The 20329-nt window shown below is 43.5% G+C and overlaps 1 protein-coding gene across 7 annotated transcripts in view; it reads right to left on the bottom strand.

The window, feature by feature from the left end:
- Positions 1 to 1867: 1867 nt before the first annotated feature.
- Positions 1868 to 20329, bottom strand: part of usp19 (ubiquitin specific peptidase 19) — a 56911-nt gene continuing 38449 nt past the window's right edge. For 5 of the 7 annotated variants that reach the window (XM_012961430.3, XM_012961434.3, XM_012961433.3 and 2 more), the window contains exons 25-26: positions 18573 to 18751; positions 12257 to 12761 (exon numbers count right to left, since the gene is read on the bottom strand). In XM_012961430.3, coding sequence (XP_012816884.1) covers positions 12531 to 12761; positions 18573 to 18751 — 410 coding nt within the window. In that variant the 3' untranslated portion in view covers positions 12257 to 12530. 7 annotated transcript variants of the gene reach the window in all.

Below are 20329 nucleotides of genomic sequence, written 5' to 3' on the forward strand. Positions count from 1 at the left end.
GCGCCGTCAGCGCGTCGCGGACGTGCACGCTTCGACATGTACAGGCGCTTTGACGCACACGCACCTGGACGCGCGTGCGCGCAACGGCCTGCGGACAACGGGGCGCGCGCGCACGCAAGGAGGCGCGCGAGACCGGGCCGCACGGGGGAGTACCCTGACACCCCGGTATTGCGGTATCTGAAAAATGAATATAGTTTTAAAAAAAAAAAAAACACCGGTATTCGGTATTAAACGGTATATCGCCCAGCCCTACACAGAAGTATAAAAAAAAGTTCTTTGGGGATGCTAAATAAGGGCTGTGATTGGCTATTCGGTAGCCCCATGGGGACTGCTGGCCTGCAGGAGGCTCTGCTTGGAGTAAAACTGTATCTCTGTCCTTGTAACACTTGCCTCCAAGCCAGAGATTCCCAAATGGGCCCCTACTGTGAGGCCACTGGGAGCAACATCCAAGGGGTTGGGGAGCAACATGTCGCCCCTGTACCACTGGTTGGGGATCACCACTGCTTTCCCCCATCTATTAAGAGGGCTTGTCTCTAATTGAATTCTTAGCACTGAACAATGGTTTCAAAATCAAGCTCACCAATCAAAATCCCTAACTTATTCAGTACTTACCTGTGAGGATTCAGCCGGTGTCTTTTATATGAGTTTCTTTAAAAAAAAAAGTGTTGTCAGGTCTTATAATTTGTCGTCATCTTCAGTTCTCTAAGGGACAACATAAACACAAAGGAAACTCCTAGCTCTCTGATATCTAGTGAACAAAGGGTTAAATATCCCCGTCATCCAACACTGTGTAACACAGTACATTACCAGGAGGTGTATGAGATAATTGTGGATTGAACAGTCAATTAATGGGCAGCGCCATCGTAAAGTGGAGATATTAACTTGAAACATAAAAAAAGTTAAAACTCCTTTTAAAGGCAAACTCTGAACAGCAGTGCTGGGATCTCCTATGGGACATACTGTATGTGTATTTGCACATACGTGCCCTTTAAATGTTCTGAAACCCAAGTGCTCCAGCGCCACGAGGAACGGGCTACGTCTTGCCTTGCTGCCTGCAAACATAGGAAGATTGGGGATTTTTGCCTCAGTCCCACATCAAACTTTCAGAAGGACACACTTGTATAATGCAGAACAACATGGGACACATTACACCTTGCACCAGTGCCAGACGGGGCCCCCAGAGAAGCTGACAGCTAGGGCCCACTGCACTAAATGCTATCAGTATTGCGCAGCTCTGTTGCAGAAATAAAAGAGCTGATGGGATTTACCATATGGCGGGGAGATTTTCCTGGTATCCTGAATGGACAGTGTTGGACTGGGATTCCAGGGGCCCACCAGTAAACCTAAGACCCACTCTTCACATTGTTTTCCTCTTCTCCTCACTCAGCACCTTTATTCCCTCCATTTTTGCTCTTTGTTCTCATACACCAGTGATCCCCAACCAGTGGCTCAGGGCAACATGTTGCTCCCCAACCCCTTGGATGTTGCTCTCAGTGCCCCCAAACCAGGGAGTTATTTTTGAATTCCTGACTTGGGGGCAAGTTTTGGTTGCATAAAAAACACATATATTGTCAAACAGAGCCTTCTATAGGCTGCCAGTCCATATAGGGGCTATTAAGTAGCCAATTATAGCCCAGGAACCGTTTTCAGGCTTGTGTTGCTCCCCAACACTTTTTCCATTTAAACATGGCTCAGGGGTATAAAGGGTTGAGGATCCCTGTCATATAGAAGAGCAATGACCAAGATACAGGCAAACAAGGCACAATGGAACAGGAGGGCCCCTCCTGGTATGTTAGTGGGCCAGTCCGACACTGCAAATGAAGCGTTCCTAAACTCAGATGAGTGTTAAGAAGAAAAACCAATAATGTTGAGATTCAGCAGAATTTAATGATTCTGTAGTGAGGACATACATCATATTTATACAACTGCAATGAAGAATGAAAAGCAAGGCCAGAAACTGCCCACTATTCCTTAAAAATGGGACCTACTTCCTGCGGCTCTCTGCCAGCCAACTCCCAGCATCCTCCAGGAGCCGAGCAGCACCCGCGGAGCCACAGGTGGGACAGAGCTCCGCCCTAGAGGGATTTGAGAATTCTTTTCCTCTCAGCCTCCAGCAAAGGATGTTGGTTTGAGAGTTATTTGGGTCGGGGGAGAATTACAAGGACCCCTATAATGGACTACAGTGCTATAGTAGATATGCTCGGTAGGGAGCACGTGTGCATATTACATTAAAGTTTACGCATTAAATACAATGGAATCAGCAGCATTTGTTTTTAAACAAAGTAAAATACAAAATAATGTTGATGCAGGTTAAATCCGACCCCCTGAGGCATAACAAAAACAAAGGGGGAAAAAAACCCACTACATAAAATCACTTGAGAAATAGTGCACATTGCGACTCCCTGCCTCAGGCCTCCTTATTATTCTTCCCGTAGACTGGGTCCGGCTACCAGCTCCCAAAGCTTATATAGGGTTTAGGGTAAGTAAGCACCATAGACAGGAGACTGGGGACCAACCAGAAGCTTTATGGACCACGACTGACAGACGCGAGGGGCACCGCTTTCAGCTCCCAATGCCGACAAGGCAATTGTGACAGTTTGGTAATAAGAGTAAGTTTATCAGCAAGTTTGTTCCGTCAAGAACTGGTCCGATAAAATGCCATCTCTAGCCATAGACATATCTGTACTTAGCTAGTAGGTCCTAATGCCCCAAAGTGAGCCTTGTGAGCAATGGTAGATGGGCAGGAACACTTATTAATGTATTGGAGCACACCATGAACAAACACTTGCTGGGGGGGGACTATTCCTTACCACCCACCCATATAAATGCAGCATTTGGACCCAACTTTCCCCTTCTAAGTGTATTACCAGCATTTACCATTCATCTGAGTGCCGTCTCCCCAACAAAGAATAGGTCACCCCCTGGCTGTGACTTGCAGAGGTGCAGAACAGCCCTCATGGGGGCAGTTTCCAGATTCACACCGGGGACTTGGGGCATTTTGACACCATTATGTTCTTAACCATTCTGTATTGGGTTTTATCATGGTAATCAACTATGAAGCCATATTAAATTAAACTGTAGTTGGGTAATGCCCTTATTCCTATGTGGGAAGCGCTTGGTAACAGACACTGGGGCTCATTTATAAACACTGGGCAAATTTGCACCTGGGCAGTAACCCATAGCAACCAATCAGTGGTGAGATTTTTCCAACCAGCTGCAGTTTAAACGCTGAAAGCAATCATCTGATTGGCTGCCATCAGCTACAGTCCAGGGGCAAATTTGCCCAGTGTTTATAAATTCTTTCCTGCCTTTGCCGCAATGCGTATATAAATCGATGGTTCTACCAGGCGCAGTGGGAGGCGTTTCCTTAGCAGTGATAACGTTAATACAGGGAGAATCTGTTACGGCAAATACAATTTCAAATATCTTATTAACAACAGAGGGGGGGGGGGGAAATCGCTCACTACTTGCTTTTTTAGATATAACTTGCGTTAAAGGGATAACACCACCATTAAAAAAAACAAACAATATTATTGTTACTTTATATTACTTATCTTTCCTATTCACTCTCTCATTTCAACGACTGCCTGGTTGCTAGGGTGCATTGAAACCTGACAACCAGAGAGCTGTTGAAGAAAAAAAAAACCGTTAAAAATTCAAACACAACAAAAAGACCAATTGCAACAGTCGTCGCTGTCTACATCATAGCAACAGCTCATTTAAAGGTGAGTTGGGCTTAAAACAAACGATCACCCCAAGTCAATGGGTTTTGGAGATGGCATGATGATTTCCCAATGTCTTTATCCCTTTAAAAAAAGAAGAAGATCTACTCTCCGATGGTTTTGATAGAAATTAAAAGAAGGAGCAGGTTCCCATCGCTAATGCTCTGTGCTTGCTGTATAGAGACAGTTTCTCCAGGGATCTTTATTATGGCTTGAGGTGCACTGAATTTACAATGCCAAAAACACGTAAAAGACAAAAAAAGATAGGCATGTACTACAGGCAGTGGTTTATAAAGTGAAATGCACCAAGAATGAAGGGGACGCTGCCAAGGTAGGTCACTTGCTAAGGTAGGTCTCCAATGTCAGAGGCAGGGAAGTCACTTTGAAGCTGAGTGGGTGACGGGAAGCAAACCCAAAAGAAGAGAAACAAGGTGCATGGGTGCATATTCCTTTGCAGTCGTCCATGTTCTGCACAGCATTGTGGGTATCATGGGCGCTGCAGGGGGTTACAAATAGTTGTTAATGTCATTGGAGAGGTGACCCTGGGGGCAGGGGAGAGAAGAAAAAAAAAAGACAAAACAAAAATATCCAACGAAACCGTTGAAGCAGCGACGGTATTTACAGCCTTCCCCAGCGCAGCCCCACGCAGAACACAAAAGGCTTTTCCTAATCCACGTCTTCCATGTTGCTGTAGGATGATGGGGTGGGATCCGTGGGGTGAGGGAACAGGTCGGCGTCGGTGTCGGAGGCCATGGCCGAGGTATCCTGAGAGTTCATACTGGGCCCATATGCCATTTGGCTCACTCCCTACAAACAGAAGGGAAAGCTTGGTTATTAGAGGCAAACTATATCCCTACAATGTAGAACTGCCGGGGGCCCATTCATGGGTCCGGTCTGTGGCCCCAGAGCTGTTGTTAAGCTACAACCCCTAGCAACCTACAATGTCAGTCACTCCTGTGATTTATCCCACCCCCAACGTACTGGGGAAAAGCCAAATAGTATGAGGTTTCTATACTGGATGCAGAGACCAGTAACGCTGTAACTCTATAAAAAGGTTTCCTGTGCATATAATAACACCATGGGAGAGACTCGGTCATGAGAAAACCAACATGGATGTTTATATGGTGAACTATGTATTAAATAAATCATGGAACTCCTCCCTGACTTATACTCAAAGTCTATGAGACGTTCCATATCCATATAAAGGCCAATTTACCCCCTACTGTAAATGATATAAAGGCACAAGGCTGCAGGCTGAGTTATACAGGGAACTCGGAGTATCACTCATGTATTATAAGGGATAATGTACCCCCTACTGTAAATGATAAGGATATTAGAAGTCACTGAGGGGTTCTGTGCCCATATAAAGGCACAAGGCTGCAGGCTGAGTTATACAGGGAACTCGGAGTATCACTCATGTATTATAAGGGATAATGTACCCCCTACTGTAAATGATAAGGATATTAGAAGTCACTGAGGGGTTCTGTGCCCATATAAAGGCACAAGGCTGCAGGCTGAGTTATACAGGGAACTCTGAGTATCACTCATGTATTATAAGGGATAATGTACCCCCTACTGTAAATGATAAGGATATTAGCAGTCACTGAGGGGTTCTGTGCCCATATAAAGGCACAAGGCTGCAGGCTGAGTTATACAGGGAACTCTGAGTATCACTCATGTATTATAAGGGATAATGTACCCCCTACTGTAAATGATAAGGATATTAGCAGTCACTGAGGGGTTCTGTGCCCATATAAAGGCACAAGGCTGCAGGCTGAGTTATACAGGGAACTCTGAGTATCACTCATGTATTATAAGGGATAATGTACCCCCTACTGTAAATGATAAGGATATTAGAAGTCAGGGGAGGTCTGTGATCGAGGCACAGGGCTAAAAATTAAGGTTATTTCTAATATGTTTATATTTAACAGGAGTTACATTATTATAGTTTAAGCCTGAATACGGATAGAGTACAAGGCCGTTGCCATTTAAACTTGTTGCTTTCCTACTTGTTACGTTATTGGCTGGTTCCATAGTGAGGCTTGTGCATACATTATGCTGATGGGCCCAATGGACTACATCTGCTTTGTGTGTACGACAGGCATTAAACATAAAAACTGTCCTTTTGGCTTGAGCTTCTGGGCAACAAAAATTCCCTCTATACTGAATACATAATGGAGCCGAGCCAGATGCTAACCTGATTGCTGGAGCATTGGGCCGACCCATCATGTGTATCATCTCATGTTGCTCATGATTACGCTATACCTTTAATACAATGTATAACTATGTATAATATGTGCTGCTTCCATTCATAAACCAGGGACGTACCTATCGCCTCTCTCCCCTACTGTGCCACATAGGTACTAACATAGGGAGAGAGACTATTGTAATGCTGAGCCGTGCTGCCCGGGCTCCTAGGTTCAACCCCAGCCAGGGCACAAGCTGCAAGGCGTCTGTATGTTATACCCGTGCCTGTGTGGGTTTCATCCCGTTACTCCAAACACAAACGAACAGCTTAATTAGCTGATAAGGATTAAACTATTCTCATCACTGTAAAGACATGCGCAGTATGTTGGTGCTCATTAAAGTGAGACTCGGGCAGAGCCAACAGGATTAATGATAATTGAAATGAACAAGCTCTATGCATTGCGGCCCCAAAACTTTAAATTGTGCATTTTTGGACCAAAATGCATCTTGTGCGGGCAGTGCTAGGGGCTGCCATTACACGGCTGCCTGTACCTGAGCCTCAGAGCGCCAGTCCTGGTCTCGCCATTGGGGGAAAGAACATATAATGTGGCACTGCCCCCTACAGCCATGTAAATGCGCCAGCTCTGGGGCTCAATCTGAGCATTATACCCCCCTCGCTCCCAACTCAGCTGAAAGAACAAACACAATACCCATGTATTATACAAGCTATGTTTATTATTATTTTTACACTCTTTGCAACGTGATTTATAACAATTTTCAGTTTGTTTTTTTAACAGATCTCATAAAATATTTTGTTGACATATAAATAGTGGAAGTTAAATTAAAAGGATGGGTGCATAATCAGTAATGTGAGCTGATAAGTACAAAAATACACACAAATTACACGCGCTGATCTCCTAATGCCCTTGGGGGTTAGAACAGGTTAAGGTTATTGCGGAGATAAATACGCTTTTTATTTATATATATATTTTTTCTTTTTTTACAATATATAAGAATATTGCCTATATTAGTATACATAGCTGCTGAAGCTCATTGAGTCGAGACTGGCCAGTTGGGCAACCCATGCACTTGGCCAAACCCATCTATGATCAAATCGTCGGACCCCTGGGGGACCCCTCAAGCTTTTCAAACATGCCTGGTATATACCTTATAGGGGAACTCCACCTAAACACAACTGTAAAATGTAACAGTAGTCGCCTGTCCTCAGCCTGCATCCTCCCAATCCCACAATTCCCTGCACACGTGATGTCACTAAGGAAAGGAACATCCCAGTGCATTGCATGTATGTAGTTCCTGCATGCTGTCTGTAAGCTGGGGAGAAGTTGTTACAATTTGTAACATCAATGTTTTAGTCCCTCCTCCCCTGCCAGGATTTCAAATGAGGCAGAAAGAGAAGAACTGTTTTGCAGCTGTATTTCAGCATATAAAATGGTATTTGTTCACTTTTTGAAGGAACAGATTACAGTGATAGGTATATTAGGGGATTCTGTGTTGTGTGGGGCTCTTTAACAAATTTTGGCTCAGAAGCTGGAGTTCCCCTTTAAAGATTTAAAGCCAGATATTGTCGAGGCAGCCTGTTAGGAAGTGCCCATATACAAGCGGATGGCCTGGAGAGACCAGTGCAGGGCCAGCTTTAGACCGTGCTTTTCGGGTCCCGCTAGCGAGAGCCCTTCTCTCAGAGTTATAGTACAGTACAGATATATATACACATTACACTGACCCATACAGTGCATCCTCATACATTAATAGCCATACAGTACATAAAACTAGGCCGGTGATTTACCATACAGCACAATATAAACAGTACTGTGAATACAATCCATATTCTATAAATATATACACAGACATAAAGCACAAATCTGCCACAGGAACATACAAAGGAACTCCCTGAGTTATTGGTTATTGGTACAGTCCGTGACAGGGCGAAACGGCAAGCCTGGGGCAGATACATCCGTTACTGCCCCGACGCTGCACACATAGAAATGGCAAGAAACTCACAAATGCCATAAATAAAACCATAAATCAATGCACAAAGCTAAAAAAATAAAACAAACAAATCGTATCTACATTAAGAAAATTTGTAACCCTTTCAGTTTGGACCTCTGGACGTTATAACCATATTGCATTATACATTCAATTTATTAACAGCGCTTATAGAACATTGCTTGCTTGCACAAGAAACCGTAACATATATTTACTGTACAGGTATGGGACCTGTTATCCAGAAACTTTTGGGACCTGGGGTTTTCCATATAAAAGGTCTTCCTGTAAGTTGGATGTCCAAACCTTAAGTCTACTAGAAAATAATTTAAACATGAAATAAACCCAATAGGGCTGTTCTGCCCCCAATAAGGGGTAATTATATCTTAGTTGGGATCAAGTACAGGTACTGTTTTATTATTACAGAGAAAAGGGAATCATTTAACCATTAAATAAACCCAATAGGGCTGTTCTGCCCCCAATAAGGGGTAATTATATCTTAGTTGGGATCAAGTACAGCTACTGTTTTATTATTACAGAGAAAAGGGAATCATTTAACCATGAAATAAACCCAATAGGGCTGTTCTGCCCCAATAAGGGGTAATTATATCTTAGTTGGGATCAAGTACAGGTACTGTTTTATTATTACAGAGAAAAGGGAATCATTTAACCATTAAATAAACCCAATAGGGCTGTTCTGCCCCCAATAAAATTGGGACTGGCCAGCAAAAATGAGTTGGGAGGTATGGTACCAGAAAACAGATACCTATTGTGCCACACTGAATGCCTACAGTTACCCATAGCCAGTATGCCCATGGCATAGTGCCATGTTCTATTGCTGTACATAAATGACAGAGATCCCATATAAAGGTGCAAATATACAGAGACTCTGCCCTGGGCACATACTAGGCCATGTCTCTGCATCAGTATAGGAAGAAATATTAACTATAAATACAAAAATATAATCCTTAAACCACATGGTGCCCATTATCCTTCTAAGTTACACATTCCCCTTTAGGTTTTCACTGTACAGGTATGGGATCCCTTATTCGGAAACCCATTATCCAGAAAGCTCCGAATTACGGAAAGCCTGTCTCCCATAGACTCCATTTAAATCAAATACAGAATTTTAAAACTGATTTCCTTTTTATTCTGTAGTAATAAAACAGTACCTTGTAAATGATCCAAACTAATTAATCCTTATTGGATGCAAAACAATCCTATTGGGTTTAATTAATGTCTTATTGATTTTTTATTAGACTTAAGGTATGGAGATCCAAATTACAGAAAGGCCCCTTATCTGGAATACCCTTGGTACCAAGCATTCTGGATAATGGGTCCTACACCTCTACACCTAAAGAAAGTAACAGGGAGAAAAACCACTGACAGTGACCAATCAGCAGTTAGTGTAATGCAGTATTTTCTCAGACATGGCAGAGGGGATACGGCACAGTGAGTGCAGGGTATAGAGCTATAATGTAGAATAATGTAGTTAGCAGACTAATAGAACATTCGCTGTCACCTCTCTGCCAATCAGAAGCAAGCTTGTAGCCGCATAGTTTGCTGGATTAGGGAACAGTGGAGCCAAGAGCGCATAATGTGGAACCAGATGAGATCGGCTGGGCTTAATTCATTAACCTTCATACTTGAGAGATTTCTTGATTAAATCCCTCAGGGGCAGATTATGGGGCTGGGAAAGAGGCCCACGCTAAGGCTGATTTCCCACTGAGATTTGCCTCCGTATTTATATTTGTATATATAGCAGTGTATATACTTGGCCCCTAAAAACGTCACAGCAGCAGGTGCCTAGAATAGCCGGCAGTCAGTCTATGGGAAAGCGCATTTAGTAGCTCTGTACAATTTTCCCTGAGGTTATTTAGTGTGCTGACGTCATTGCTCCCAATGCCAATGCCGTACAGCACAGTACATTCAGGCTGCATAGGCACAGAGGGGTGTATAAGGCCAATGCCATATGGGCTAAATCTCTGCCTGTGGGAAACGCAGAGAATCAGCCCGTGTAGCACTAGCCTGCAGGCTAAACATATTGCTGGGTTAAGGCTATTAGCAGGCCTGAGATCAGGCCATTCACAGGAAGATTATTTCAGGCAATTGGTCTTATTTGAAACTTACTGCCCAATCGTATGGTACACGTATATGTATACAGTTCTGGCAGGCCTATAATCCTATATTATCTCAGTCAGCCTATGTGTCATCTGCTAGCAACTCCTTCTGCAACTCACTCCCATCTGCTTGTCACTCTCTGGCCAATAGCACACAGTCTTCGTAAATATATAAATCAATACAATTTGTTCAGGGCCTTTACTGCACAATATCAAACCCTTCAGCTCACAGGCCTAATGAAATTTCTGACTGGCCTTCTAGCTGGGATTTCTGGGGTATCTAGGAGTTAAATAGGCAGAGTCCCCAAATCTCACCCTGAATGGCCTTCTAGCTGGGATTTCTGGGGTATCTAGGAGAATAAATAGGCAGAGTCCCCAAATCTCACCCTGACTGGCCTTCTAGCTGGGATTTCTGGGGTATCTAGGAGAATAAATAGGCAGAGTCCCCAAATCTCACCCTGACTGGCCTTCTAGCTGGGATTTCTGGGGTATCTAGGAGAATAAATAGGCAGAGTCCCCAAATCTCACCCTGACTGGCCTTCTAGCTGGGATTTCTGGGGTATCTAGGAGAATAAATAGGCAGAGTCCCTAAATCTCACCCTGACTGGCCTTCTAGCTGGGATTTCAGGGGAATCTAGGAGAATAAATAGGCAGAGTCCCCAAATCTCACCCTGACTGGCCTTCTAGCTGGGATTTCTGGGGTATCTAGGAGAATAAATAGGCAGAGTCCCTAAATCTCACCCTGACTGGCCTTCAGGCTAAGCCACCCTGCCACTGCTTTAGGTCAACCCAAGGGGCCAGTACCACAGTTTGGAGACAACTGCTTTAGGGAGTCGGGCCTGCGCTGCAGAATTTCCAGATAGCCTTTTTTATTAGATACATCGGACCTTCTTGGTCACTATATCTAACCTACCACTAGCCTATGGCCAGGGGATTACTGGGAGGCAATAAGGAATTACGTGGCCAGACAGCCTGAAATAGACATCAAAGCATAAAATTACAAGCAAAGCCAGGAATGTGGCATTTTGATCATAATGCTGCTGATCACCAACAGACTGTTTCCTACTGGGTTCACACTGAGATTTAATATAAGCCCTGGCATTTCAAATACACAGAGGCCCAAACAGCCCCTCCCACCCCCAGCCCAATAAATAGTGACTTTCTATGGCACCTTACAGCAGCCCCTCTGGCATTTGCCAGAACCCACAGATTGCCACTGTTTCCCATTCAGTTGGATGAGAAGTGCCACGGGTCTCTCACCACTGGCTGCTACTGCTCAAACTCTAGTCCTTAGGGAAAAACCACTACAGAGCCAACTCTCGCTAGTACCAGTATGCAGTCACAAAGCGACTGTACAGCAACAATATACACTGTCACTTCCCAACTCTCCAGTCGAGCTTCCAAACCGATGCCAAATGCGCATCCCTCTGAGACACTGCAGGCCCAGTGCTGATAAAGTGCCTTCAATATACATTGCACATCCATAGATGTTTCCCTCGCAACCATAGAAAAATAAAAAATCTAAACCGCACACTGTTGCTTTAACAAAATAATCCGATTCTCAGTATTTATGTGTGGGTGCATTAGATCAGTAATTGAAAACGTTAAAAGAAAAGCACTTAACATTGACGCGGGCGATCATCATCCTGGCAGGGTGAGTGCACACACAGCAGCGGCTCTCGGGAGGCTCCTGGCCTGGGGCCCCGCAGGCGCTGATATGTCAGTGCTCATTCATTCCTAGTAACAATCCTGCAGCAGGATTTCCATGGCAGTTCATAAACATGTGGGGACCAATAAAGGCAGGGTATGTAGTATAGTCGGGCAATGACTATGGGGGGGGGGGGCGCTAATAAGAGGCCACAGCTGCACACAGATAGGCTCCCAGCCATACTCTGTATATAGGCCAGTGTATCCCTCTGCCTTACTTTACCAACCTAATGCTACACAGTTGTTGATGTGCTTAGTGTGGCATCTGGGCCACAGACATATAGAGTAAGTAAAGCACCACTGATTTATTCTAGGGATGCACCAGTCCCATCATTTGTAGATTCAGACCAAAACCACCCCAAACAATTCTGCTGAATACGGAAGCAAAACCCAGTTTTATATTCATTTTGGAGATGTTAAAAATTGCATCAAATGTGAGCAAATTGTTGCAATCAGATGTCCAAAGCGTTAAAGTCATGTGACTTTAGGAGAGGGGTGAGCCATCATTTTTGGATTCGGTTAATTCGGAATACTAAGCCCAATGGTAATTTACCTATTTAAAAAAACACTGCACTGATTGTGAACAAAACGTTGTTTCTCATGTGACTTCTAGGGTTCGGATTCAGTTTGGCTGAAACACCTAGGTGCTAGGTTTTGGCCAAATCCTGAAACAAATATCGTTTCCGGTGCATCCCTATTCCCCCACCCAACCACAGAGACATTTATGGGCCAGAAATCAGTGCCGAGCTTCCAATGCAATGTTCATTTATTCCACATCCGCTGTTCTCCGTGGCTACCGGCCATGGGACTGGTACATGAAGGGATAGAAAACGTTCAGGAAGAAAGCAACAATGGCAGCCATGGTGCCCAGGACAAAATATCTGATACGAACTTCATCAGAGAACTCAGAGAGTTGCGGTTCCGTCGCGTTGGGATTGGAGGGTGCCCTGTAGCTCCGGGACAGGTCCAGGCGACGGTGAAGCTCGTCTTCTTCTGCCTCAAGTTGCTGCCAGAGAAGTGATGCCTGCGATGTTGGGAAACCTGTGTCAGAACTGGGGGAGCTCACAGAGCAGCACAGCGCTACAATACACACAGCAACTGGGTCACCAGCCTACAGAACCTCTGATGGGCCTAACGCCTGCTCTGCTAGCCATATTATAATACTCAGTCCTTTCATATACGGGCATTAAAGCACTGCCTTGGCCAAGCAATTCATTGAGCCAATAGCTGCCTGGTCATCCAAGATCTCTGCAAAGAGCTTTCTCCAATATACAAAGCCTATAGGCTCCATTATTCTAGTTCATATTTTCTCTGAAATACCACTCAAAATCTTGTCGGCTTTCCCAGGGTGACTTACAATTGACTGCACTGAATTTTTCCTGAAAATTATTTACATTTTCTAACTTTCCCTTAAGTTGTATGAGTTGGCCTCTCCATGCAGTGCCAGCAGTAGTCTCCTACCTCTCGCCTGCGGGCACCCTGGCATTTGCAGGGATAATGCAGTTATTCTGCTGAGGGCTGACTGCTGGGAGTCGGAGCCAACTCACACCCCCAGGTACCTATGTAATGCTGCGCACCCCCCTGGGCCTGCTCATGTTGTGAAGCCCCTGCCATGGAGGCACCGGGAGTCAGAAATATACAATATCGGCACGGTTCCTACTATTCTCATTCGGAAGCATCTCTGTTCTCCTCCCTCCTCTGCTTAATATATTGCATTAACAAGGCCTTTGGCACCCACCAGAACCCACCCTTACCCTGGGCGAGTAGCCATACACATTTCTCCTGTTATGGCTGTCGCATTTGTACTGTGCCACTGGGTACATAACAGCTATAAGCTCACATTTATCTGCACAAAGGGTAGAAATGACATTCTGTCTAGGGAAGATTGTATATTGATCTTCCCAAGAATCAACAGCATATATTTTGCTTGGCATACAGAAGTGTCACGTCAGCTTAAATTCATTATTGAATGGGCAGATTTAATGGCCCAGGGTTTATTACATGGATACACAACATACATACAGATATGACTGCTCCTGGGTAATGTTTATAGCCATGGGCATCTTTCCCCAAACTGTCTCCATGGGGAATTTATGGCATATTATCTCAGTAGTAAAATACACGCAATAAATATGAAATGTTCTTCTGATACAGGGTTTGACTGGCCAACCAAAAGATCTCCCGGAGAGCCCTAGGGCTCCTCACTCTAAGGGAATGTGTGCCATTGCCACAAGAGCTGGCAAACAAGGCATTTTGGTTCCCCAGAGATTGAGAAGTTCTGAAACAAATTCCTAAAACTGCACAGAAATGGCAGCTTTGAGCTAAAGGATAAGTAATCCATTAAAATGAGTGAATGTTAAATTAATGAGGGCGCTATTCTAAGGACTTTTGCAGTTTACATTCAGAATTAATTTCTTTTTAATTCCCAGATATTAAGGGATAAAGTACTGTTAAACTGGATACATTTTGTCCTAACAGCTCCACCTGCTGGTCAGTTTTCTTCCAGCCAAGGAACTTCTGCATTAGAAACCTCAGATAACTTTTCTCATTGTTCCAAAACAGAAGAACATCAGACCAGGCCTCTTTCTTTCGCCTGACAACTTCCTCGACTGAGTCACTGTCAGAAACTGACCAGCAGGTGGTACTGTTGTAACCAAATTCATATTAACAGTACATATTCCCCTTAGTATCTTGGAATCTAAAAACAAAAATAAAATATATGTGATGGAAAAAGTTTAGCTATCCTTTAAATGCATGCCTTTTTATTTTCTATTAAGAGTTTCTTTAATAGCAATACAGTACATTCTGCATTGATCACAAGGGAGGGAGATAAAAATACATCGGGCGGCTCTCTATTTCCCTGAATGCAACTGTATGAATTTATTATGAACGTGAAAGAGTCAAAACTATTCCATTAGCTGAAGGTCAGGAGGCGCGCTTCCCTATAAAGCTTCCCCGCGTCATCCCAACATCGCCTGCCAAATTCACATCGCTTTTATTCTCAATTACTTTAAATATAAACCTAGAATTGATCGAGGATCTTCACATTTCAAAAAAAGCCCTTTCAAATAAAAAATGCATAGAGCTAGACTGAAATGAGAAGCGAGGAATCGGGTCAATACTAAAGCAAGGAAAATGGCAAAACATTGCAAAACGCTAAGAAGCTTACATGTAGTTTCTATTTAATAAAGATGATAATTTTGGCCACATAGTGCGTGTGGATGCCCCATCTAAATTACTGTAATCAATGGATAACGACACCTATGTACGTTGGGAGTGCTATTCCAAGAACACCTGCAGTCTACATTATTATTTCTTTTTTAGCTATTTTAGGGAAATATGTACTGTTAAACATTTTTGTTACAACAGCGCCACCTGCTGGTCGGTTTCTGACCGTGATCCTGTTGAAGAAGTTGTCAGAAGAAAGGGATGGTCTGATATTCTTCCCTACAATACTGCTGCTATCATTTTATAGGATCTCTTTGGACTGGGCATAAGAAACATTGTTGCTGCTACTGCCTATGGAACTAGAGGCTCCCTGGGTTGCCAGGCTATGGCACACTGCTGGCTCTCTGTAACACCACAGCAGGACCAGTAGAGATGACAAGGAAGGTTATTATCGCACAAACTGGCAACAGTAGAGACTATGTAAGGCTGAAGCTGCACGTCAAGTTAATAACACTATAAAAGGCTCAGACTAGTAGTGCTGAAATGATTTTGAGGGCTTCATTCAGCCCTCGGTCTCCTGTATGATTTATTACGCTGCACCTATACTGTCCTTGCTGGGCATAATTTGGTTTGCACCTTACTGTAAGGCCAATACCACACGGGGCGGATTCTTGGCCTGCGGATAAACGCAGGCTGAGACTCCACCTCTACACTTCAAAAATCTTATTGGTGTGCCTATACCTGGAGCCACTGCATTGGTCTGTGTGCAATCACACGATACAGAATTCCCCACTGGCTGGCCTGCTTAATGGATAATCATTGTCCAGATATCAACCGGACAGGTTGAAAATTGGCACAATGATGCAGTCTTTCTCCAACAGGGCTTCATAGGCCCCAATGGATGATCCTGTTGGCTTGGGCCAGTGATTAGCTTGATTGGCCCAGAATATGGGTGGCCATATTTGTCCCAGGGTTTCCTTGTCTCTTTGACATTGTATTCTAAAATGAATCAGGAGGGCACTCCAGAGCTCATCATTTCAAGGGACAGCACCAATTACTCATGTAGAACATAAGAGTGCTGACTGTAATCCATTTCAGCCCAGAGACACTCTCCCCCGGGATAAAGGTAGGTACTGGCAATTTACCTGCAGCGCATCTCATGGGGATTCCTGTATATATTCACAGTCTGGCAAAGCTTAAAGCAGATGAATCCTCAATATATAAAAAAATTTTTTTTTAATTCAAACAAGGCCTGGCAATCAGCATAATGAATATCTTACTCCTATGAGCCCAATATCATACATTACGTAGTTTGAAGGCAAATAGGATATAGATAGGAACCTCCTATTCCGGATGCCACCTTTCTATACATTTTACAATAATCTAGTAAGGTTTAGATACCCTTTAAAAAACTCCAAGCAATATACACCACATCATTCCATAAAACCAGGCTCATCAACAGCCCAAAGAAACAGTTAATAAAAATATACAGGATCTTACGAAGTAAATGGATTAAAATGTATTACCAGCTGGTGAGATGGGATCTTCATGTGGAATAGTTGTCTTGGAATTTAATTAAGTTCCAAACTCATTCTCAGCAATTCCAAAGGAAATTCACTAGGGGGCGATATCTGTGCTCGTGTATAAATAGCCTGCCTTGTACACTGTAATCCCTCATAAACCAGGGATTAGTGTTTGCAAAGTGTTCATGTCTAACCTCAACAAAATGTATTGACTTCTTCTGCAGGTTAATCACTGTTGTATTAATAACGCAAAGGATGCATATTCATTGAAATTGGCTTTGCAATAAATCATTAATGGGGTACATACCAACCCGACTAGATTGTTACAGCAGTGTACAGATGATACGACTCTGCATGGAACGCTGCTACATGCACTAACCACAACACTTCCACTATACCTTTACATTTTATATGATTTGAAACTTTATTTGCATCAGTAATTGCTATTGAAAGCAGTGGGGCAAATGCAGTTTTGAGCACAATTGCCTTGTTTTTTTTCCCACAATGCAGCATTTTTTTTTTTTTTTTTTGTTGCAAGGGGGCGTGGCACTTGACCGTCACTTCTGGCGTTCGACATGTGAGTGACATCTGTGCCGATTCTCTAGGTGCAAGTGTGCATTGATACTGGATACAGAGAGAACCCTGGAGCAAAGGCTGGTCAGGAGGAGGCGCTAGATCCAGCCCCATTTAATTCAGTAAGGGAGGCAGGAATGGCTGGGTATCTTATTGGCTCTTTCTACTGCCTGCACTGCTGGTTATGACTTTAGCCAATTAACAGACCTACTGCTGAAAATGGATTTTGCTCAATTTTTGTTTCTGTTCTCTGGTTTCTGAAGCTCGAAGCATTGTAGCAGAAATCCGTTCTCTTGCAGGTGGTTAATTAGCTGCCCATTGCTACATTATTCAGAACCAGCAGTGCAGGGAATTAAAACAGCCAGACAGGTACTGCTTTTAATAACAACTGCATTTACAAATAACTTTAAAACGGTTCCATTTTTTAACGCATCTATATTGGAAAGTTGCTTAGGATTACATTTCCTTTAATAGTGCAGATAAAAAAAAAAAAGTGTGTTTGAATGGCAAACCCCTTTAATGGTCAGGTTTCGGCTATATATCTAATTCACATAAGTACACAGCACACTTAGTTTAATTCTAAAGCCATTTTACTGGATATTTAAAGGGAAAGGAAAGCTTCAAGTGATTACAATCACCCCCCCCCTCCCATGATTGACGCTTTCCTTCTCCTTTAAGGAAGGTTGTGTGCTAATGAATATTGATAAAGGTCCCACAGGGGCATGAAGCCTGTGGCTGTTTGTACTGTGCCCTACGTAGTGAGCAAAGGGCAACAAAAAAAAAATAACATGGAAGTGATTCCCTGTCAGGCACCCATGTAAGTGATTTCTTTAGGACAGCGCTCCTTTTTACATAAAAATATTTTTTAATAATATAGATATGCATGTTTTCCTACTTAAATACCTTTCTAGACAATACATAAAATAATAAAATCTGTATCTAAATTACAGGATAATGTAACAGAAAAATAACAGTCTGTCATGTTATCGCCAGCAGAACTAGGGATCTGCACTGAGCCAGCGGTACATATAAACAGCTACACTGAGGGGGAAGGGGGGTGTGTGATGAATGGATATTGCTGCCCCTTGACACAATTTATCCCCACCGAGGCACTAAACATGGGCCTTCAGTGGTTTGGTCCAGTGAAGCACAAAAGTGCTCCTAAATACAGTTGAATGGCGGCCTAAAGCAGTATGGCCACGGGATGAGATCTGCCAGTAAAAGGAACAGTCACTGTGACTAAAAGGGGTACCATGACATACCTTAATGCGTTTATTATCTATAACATTCCTATAAAAATGCACTCATTTCCAGCTCCTGTCTACATTATACTATAACGTCAGTTTTTGTTATAGATGTATAAATAATGTATTAGGCTATAATTCTGATTGTTGACTTGACACAAAGGCTTATTTACTAATTTAGGGTGTAAACTGGACAAGCGCAATTACAAATATCAGCCAGCTTCCGCCAAAAAAAATGGTAGCAATGGGCAAATGTTGCAATAGTAAAACAGCCCTGTAACGCTGAGTTTACCATAAATGCCCTGCACCCCTGTTGCTCTTTCTCACCTGGCTTCCTGCCACATCTGCTGATGCCCCTGCGTCCACTCGCCGGTCTGCTGGGTGCCCCCGCATCGGCCTCTCCACTGGGGAATTCCTCCGCCGGTAGAAAAGTACATAAGCGTACCTTGTCACTACTTGGCTTTCATCCACTGTCGTCACTGTGCTGTCATCGAACAGTCTCCAACCTAGGAGAGCAATTTCATGCAACGTAAAAGACCTGTCCATGTACTGAATAGAACACAGGGGCACATTCCTAACAGGAAGGAAACCTTATAATGTTTATTTTGTGTCATCCCCTAATTATTATTCCAGTGGCCTTGATAAATACCCCATTTATGTAACTTCTCACTGCTGGAACTTCACCCTTCTTCCATAAGGGGGCACACAGCTACTCAACTGGATACTCAAAGCATTTCCTACCACGTACTAAAGTTGGGCACATCTTCCCCACCCAAACCACACCATCTGTACTACATATTTACCCTCCATTTTCCAGCACCATCACATTTTCCTAAAACAAATAGTAGCTTTCACACGGCGGCCATTTTCGAATCTCACACATCTTCAGTAATATTTCAATTTGCAGACAGCACATGTGACCTGTAAAGTTCATGCAATGAAGATGCAGGCTTACACAGGCAGAACTTACTTTGAGAAAAAGTTCTGCTTTGATTGGGCACTGTAATGGTTAAGCTGAGGAGGTTAAGAGAAAAAAAAATAGGAGCAGACATATAGAGCACAGGTGTCAAACACAAGGCCCGCGGGCCAAATCCGGCCCGCCAGGCCTTGCAATGTGGCCTGCACCGATCTCGCCGGCCGTACTTGCTATCTATTACGCATGCCCATAGAATCTATGCGCATGCGTATTAGATAGCAAGTACGGCCGGCCATAGTAGAATCATTCTTTGGCATAGCCGGCAGTACTTGCTATCTATTACGCATGCGCATAGATTCTATGCGCATGCGCAATAGATAGCAAGTACGGCCGGCGAGATCACAAGCCACAGTAGATTCAGGAGGCGAGTGCTAAAGAGCTTGGCAGCTAAAAAATACAAAGGAGAGCGTGTGCTAAAAAATACAAAGGAGAGCATGTGCTAAAAAATACAAAGGAGAGCGTGTGCTAAAAAATACAAAGGAGAGCGTGTGCTAAAAAATACAAAGGAGAGCGTGTGCTAAAAAATACAAAGGAGAGCGTGTGCTAAAAAATACACAGCAGAAGCTGCCAGTTCCTGGCATAAAGTGCAGGCATAAAAATCAGAATCTGCTATCTGTACCCAGCCAGGCATTTATTGACTGACTCCATCTGCCAAATCAAGCTATCCCTGTGCAGTTTTCAACTTTTTCCTTCTAACGCAGATTTCCAATAAACTACATCTTTTACTGCCAATATTGATCCCAAAATGTCCAGGAAAAGAAAAGTTGACGGTGAAGGCAGACAATTTAAGTGAGTTGGTTAACAGCACTGTTAAGGAAAAGATTGTTCCACTCATTTTAAATTCACATTTATGGTTAACGTTGTCAGTTTATGACTGTTCGGTAAACCATTCGGCCCGCGATTTAGGCTGGATTTTAGATTTTGGCCCCTTCTCTGATTGAGTTCGACACCCCTGATCTAGAGCAAAGTTTCTACGGGAACCAGCAATTCTTCATTAGCTGCTAGACTGGAGGGCGTGTGTAGTAAACTGAGCTGAGAAGAACTGAGCATGCTCGGTAGTCAGCAGCCAAAGTAAATTCCTGAGGGCAGGGCAAGTAGAGGAGAAGGA

The sequence above is a fragment of the Xenopus tropicalis genome, chromosome 4, assembly GCF_000004195.4.
Source record: "Xenopus tropicalis strain Nigerian chromosome 4, UCB_Xtro_10.0, whole genome shotgun sequence".
Classification (NCBI taxonomy): domain Eukaryota; kingdom Metazoa; phylum Chordata; class Amphibia; order Anura; family Pipidae; genus Xenopus; species Xenopus tropicalis.